A 6,000-nucleotide genomic window follows, 5' to 3' on the forward strand; every position below is an offset into this window, starting at 1 on the left:
AACCGAAACAGTTGACTAAAAATGTAATGGGGCTGGTGATGGCAATGCAGTAAATGGGATGCAATTTTTGCTATACAGTCAGTGGGATGCAGCATGCCATTATTTTTTCCTTCTGAATTTAGCACGTGGAGCAGATTTTTATTGTTATAAGCCAATAAGGCTGTGTGCACACGCATGTGAATCGGAAGCAGTTCAAACCACACATCCAATTCGCATATTGTGGGAACCAACAGCTTTCTCTATGGAGCCTGTTCACATATCTGTGGGCCCTGTGCGTTTTTATTTTTGTCCAGTGCGCGTGCGATTTCAAGTATAAATTTGCACCTGAACCAGTGGGCAAAACTGCATTGTTTGTTTTTAAAAAATCATGCTGAATCCATGGCCGGACATTTGTTAACAGAGCCTGAATGTGTACGAGGTGGCCCGATTTTATGATTGGACTTGTATAAGGATCTGAGCATGTTCACCCTTCATTTTAATTTTGTAGATCTACCCAAGGGAAATTTGACTGAGTCATGTTTTTAGATTTTATTTACTCGTTTCACACTTAAACTTGAGATAAGGGTGTGAGATCAAAACTTCAAATCTGACAGCTGCTTGCACTTTAATCGCTTCAGCTCTGGAAGATTGTACCCCTTTCCTGACCAGAGCACCTTACAATTTGGCACTGCGTCGCTTTAACTGACAATTGCGCGGTCGTGCGACACTGTACCCAAACAATTTGCGTCCTTTTTTTCCCCACAAATGTATTTTTATTTTTTGCGCTATAAACAAGAGCGATAATTAAATGCACTGATTACTGTATAAATGTCACTGGCAGGGAAGGTGTTAACACTAGGGGGTGATCAAGGGGTTAACTATTCCCTCACTGTGTTCTAACTGAAGGGGGGATGGGACTTACTAGGGGAGATCGCTGTTCATACTTTGTGCACTACCAGCTATAGCTGGTGGCACCGATTGTGCAAAGTAAATTTCTAACAGGCTGATTGTACCGATGGCAATCAAGAGATTGACTTCTGTACAACTAGCCTACTTTATACATCACAATATGGCTGGCTCAGCCAAATTTCAATCTAAGGCTGGCTTTAGAAGTAGTGTGACGGTGTGTGAAGTTTTGGTTGGGGGGGCAGTAACTTTTTTAGACCTTGGCTCAGGGGCCTATAACCCCCCTTGATTCAAGCTAAAGCTTTTGTTACAACCAGTGTAACAATTTTAAATTGCGTAAACCGTTAAATATCTTTAATTTTTAAAGTTAAATATTCAGATTTTTGCATAAATTCAACTGTGATTGGTTCTTCATAAACTGCGTTTATAAGACTTCAACATTTTTAAAATACAAGCTTTTCTTTTACAATACTTGCAAAACTTTGTTCAATGACTTTTTATTTATTTTTTTGTGTAATTTTGTTTATGTAATACAAAGTTGGCATTTCTGTGAAGGGGATTGTTCTGAATCTTGTACTTTGTAAAAAGTGCAACAGTTTAATTTCAATCTCTTTATTTCAGGCTATCCAGTATGGGGCAGACGACAACAGCACAGCCATCGTTGTCCCCTTTGGGGCCTGGGGAAAGCACAAGAACTCTGAAGTCAGTTTTTCGTTCAGTCGTGGCTTTGCATCAAGTGGAAGATGGGCGTAATCCAAATGTCAATCAACATTCACTCTATATCAAGCAGTCTTTTCTTCATGAGCCAGCCTTTCTAGTTTACTAGCACAGGGGCATGGATGCTTTCTATTTTGAACTAGAAGAAGGCTAGGCAATACAATGCTACACATAATTACACTAATGTACAGAATAGGTAATCTGATTGCTGAACGCTAGTCTGCGCTCGACAAATTTGAAAGGGAATATAACTCCGCATTGTTCACAAATTATGGCCTTCAGGGCTAAATTACACTATAATACAATTGGCCACTTGCATTGCAGGAAGGTACATTGCCATGGGCTGCACTGCATACATGTTCCATGAGCTGCACTGCATTTGGTAAGGATACCATTCAACTGACTTGAATGGGATTACATAAGGCTGCTCATACAAATCTCAATATGCCACACCACTTTTTGCATTTATCTAGTGTGTTTTGCCTATGTTGCAAAAATGCAGGATAATCTGGTGGGATGTGTGAGCAAGCCCTTATGCTGGTTATGCACACATGATGATTTTCTGGCACTTTCAACCATTTTAAACTAGTTTTTGATTTACAGAATTAACCAAATGGGAACGACAACCTACCACTAAAGTTTTTGGTAATTTCTTAGTATCGGCAAAAACTAGTAGATTGTCTGTATTTAGTTGTCTTGAGTGGCTGAAATGGCTTAAAATGGTGTGTATAGCCAGCATTGGTGTCATGAACAATGTAAGGGGGCACTTTATTGCTCATTTTGCACTGCATTACTGAACACTTTATGCTGGCTATTTGTCTGTTACACTCTGAATTTGTGGTGTTAGTATTATTTATAACTTGGGGCTCATTGGGCTCCATTACACCACTTTTAACTCTTTTGTACTTTATGAAGGTTGGTATTGGGCATTTTTGCATCCCTTTAAATGCCCATTTGTTTCTAAAATGTGAACATGAGTTGGACAGACAGGTTTTTCTTTTTATTTATTTTTTTTAGTTTGCATTTCTTTGCCATTTTAATGTAATCTAAGTATTTCTAATTTGTATATTGTGAGAAGAACCAGCTGTGTGTTGACAATTTATGGTTGTGTTCAACTGTCCCAAGACCAAAATCAGGTTTTGGTACCATGTGGTATTCTTTTTGCAAAGGTTCCTTCGGTGTTGATTTGCGTGAACTCTTCAGAATGTGTGTTGGCTGACTACATTTAGAGCTGCTAAAATCTGTTTTCCAACCTGTGGTATGTGCCCCATTTATTGGCTGGCAGATACTTGCAGGTTTACAGGAGTGCTTTACATAGCTAAATGACTGTCAACAGTTTATTCAGGGGTACCTGATAAATGTTGTGGTTATGATACAGAAATACATAGTGAAAGGGTCCTTTCGCACTGCCTGTCGGTTTTTCAGGCAGACCTTGCAGTCTCCCCATATGGAGCGGTGGATGTCAGCGGACACCTGTCCATTGACATCCACCGCTATTTAATCAGATCGTGTCTGCAAAATCCAGACGCATGGTGGTCCTATTTTCCATCTGTCTGGTGGATGGGATGAAAACAGACAAGGCAGTCTCTTTCCCTATAGAGGAGAGCGTGACTGTCTGCTCTCCACAGCGGAGTGGACAGGACTTGTCACCTGCCTGCTCAGTGAGGGGGGGAGATCACAGATTTTCCCCCTGCTGAGCAAGCAGAATCCATTCCACGGAGGCGCCCTTGTGAAAGGGGCCAAACGCTGCACAATTGTGCTTAATGCATTGATCCCCAACTAATGGCTGAGAGCTTGCCATGATGCTTGTGACAGTCATTCAACTTGAAATTATGAATGGAGGGTTATGGAAGCAACTCTTCATTGATTATTTGGTAGGGGTTACAAAGTGTACCTGTACTTTGCACAACTAGGAAATATTCCCCTTATTGAAGTCTCTTACATTTGCCTTTTTTGACTGCTGGGAGTAAAGGGAAATATCCAGTACTTTGGCACAGAACAAGATTACTCATTCCCCTTTTTCCCAAAGTGCAGAATGGGGTTCCAATCACCAGGCATGGAGTCGTTGGCCCATTTTTAGCTCCCAAGTCAAATGACCTGAAGCTCACATTTTTGGTTTTTCTTTTTGATTTGCAGTTTCATGTAATTACAATCTGAGGAAAAACATTGTTTCTTCATTGGTCATAACAGCAGAAGGCAACAAAGGTCTGTCTACTTATCGCGTACATTGTGCATGGATGTGGCTCATCTGCCAAAAAGGTTAGGGATCCCTGGTCTGGAACCTATAAAGCTGAAGCTAGCAAAACTGCAATTGGCTCTACTGTTTTTACCTTAGTGCTACATGACACATGCATGGGAACAAATTGCCCTTTACTGCATGCATTCCAGATGTTTAATTCTAGACATTGGAGGAGCTCATAAAGTAGTACAGTCTGGTTCTTGAACGTACTGCATATAGCATTGTTCATCTTTACAAAATAACCGGTTTATGTGCAGTTTAATATGCTTTTGCGGTCATAGCATATTGTGTATATAATTTTGTGTATATTTGTGTAAATATTTGTTTTTGTAATTAATAAACAATTCTGGAACTTGTTTTGCTTTGTATATTGGATTTTTTAAGTGATTGCATTCATTCTTAGGTCTGGTGTAGTATGTCTGTATTTGCCTTAATAACTGAGTGAACCTATGCCCAGATGAAGCACACCAAAGCATTTATGTATTCTGTAAGTCCATTAGGGAAAAACTCATTCACCTCTGTAGGTTCATGGAAAATTATGAATAGTGGCAAAGAAAATAAATAAATAAAATTGGCTGCTTTCCACTTCTGCAGAGAGCAGAAACTTGGGCATCTGCAACCCTTGAATGTAAAATGTACAGCAAGTCTTATTCATCTGTTAGAAACCAGCTGGAACCCAACTGATTGAGAATGAACTCCATACATGCAGCTAAGGTCACTGATGGCTTGCTTTTAAAGCTTCTCCTCTCCCCTTGCTTAAAGGAGTTCTCTGACCTAAAACTTTTAACCCCCGCTGTGCCCGGGCTGTAAAAAAATAGAAAATAAACTGTCACTTACCTGCCTACGATCCCCCGTTGTTCTGTGTGCATGAAGTGCAACAATGTCATCTTTTTAGTGCTCCCCATGCTCTGCATTGGCATGAAAGCCAAAACTGTAGGACATAAGACACATTGTCTTGTTCTTGTGTTAGGACTGCTTTGGTCAATGCTTTGGACTGAGCCTTAAAGTCCCCCAAAATAAAAAAAAATGAGCCCAGGGGCAGTTGAAGTAATGTACTAGTATACACAGCATATAAGCACATTATGACAGACTTGGCTTAAAATGAAGCCCTCCAGTGGTGCACAGTTGGCACTTCCATCTCCATCCAGTTTTCTGGTACATGTTTAGGAGATATTAATTTTACCTATAAGTAAGCCTTATTTATAGGCTTACCTGTAGCTACAAGTCATAACGTGGACTGTGTTTTGTTACATTTTTTAGGTAGCTTTTTAAAATAGCTTTTACTAAGGTGACACTTCAAAGCTGCAAGAAAGTGTTTCAATTAGCGCTTAAGTCCAAATTGTGTAGTCTATGAATGGCTAGATTGTGACAAATGCTTAGTCTGACGCATCAAATTCTGTAAAATCATATGTTCAATGGTGTACATCAGGGATATGCAATTAGCGGACCTCTAGCTGTTGCAGAACTTCAAGTCCCATCAGGCATAGCAAGATTCTGACAACCACAAGCATGACACCCAGAGGCAGAAGCATGATGGGACCCGTAGTTTTGCAACAGCTGAGGTCTGCTAATTGCATATCCCTGGTGTACATGTTTAAAAAGCTTCACCCAGGGCAAGTGTCTGATGTATACAACCATTGTCTAAGCCAGTTTACTGTTTTCCAACAGAGAAGGCCTGAGATGTGTCTGGGTGGTGAGCCTCAGTGCTGGTTTCCATGGCGGTGGATCTATACCATGGAGCCATCTGGCAGACAAGGGGGCTGTCATGAACCGCAAGGCCAATGGATGTAACCAGGTGGATGTAAGCTAGGCTATGGAACCATGAAGGTCTCACCCATGTGCGGTGACTTATGATGACCTCAATTGCGGCACCAGATAAACTATGGGTGGAAGTCACTGGAGCATGGGCACCTGTAGGGCAAGCTGACGGGTGAAGTGACAATGTGTTTAGTGCGCCTTGTCAAAGTCATGCGACGGGATAAGTTGGTGCAAATCTTAAGGGGCTGAAACCGGATATCTCCAGAAGGAGCCAAGTTCTGATTTTGCTATTGACACATCTTTGACCTTTCCCTGTGGGGGAGAGTGACTCCTATACTTCTGGCTCTGTGTGGTTAAAAGTTGAAGATTACAGTTTAAACATACAAATTTTAAGTACGGTA

At 40.9% G+C, this 6,000-nt stretch overlaps 1 protein-coding gene across 2 annotated transcripts in view; it reads left to right on the top strand.

Annotated features, from left to right (window-relative positions):
• PPM1K (protein phosphatase, Mg2+/Mn2+ dependent 1K) overlaps positions 1 to 4,197 on the top strand; it is a 46,537-nt gene extending 42,340 nt beyond the window's left edge. For both annotated transcript variants that reach the window (XM_040325753.1, XM_040325745.1), the window contains exon 7: positions 1,507 to 4,197. In XM_040325753.1, coding sequence (XP_040181687.1) covers positions 1,507 to 1,638 — 132 coding nt within the window. In that variant the 3' untranslated portion in view covers positions 1,639 to 4,197. The remainder of the gene's footprint in view (positions 1 to 1,506) is intronic.
• The last annotated feature ends 1,803 nt before the right edge of the window (positions 4,198 to 6,000 follow it).

This window comes from Rana temporaria, chromosome 1, assembly GCF_905171775.1.
Source record: "Rana temporaria chromosome 1, aRanTem1.1, whole genome shotgun sequence".
Lineage (NCBI taxonomy): Eukaryota > Metazoa > Chordata > Amphibia > Anura > Ranidae > Rana > Rana temporaria.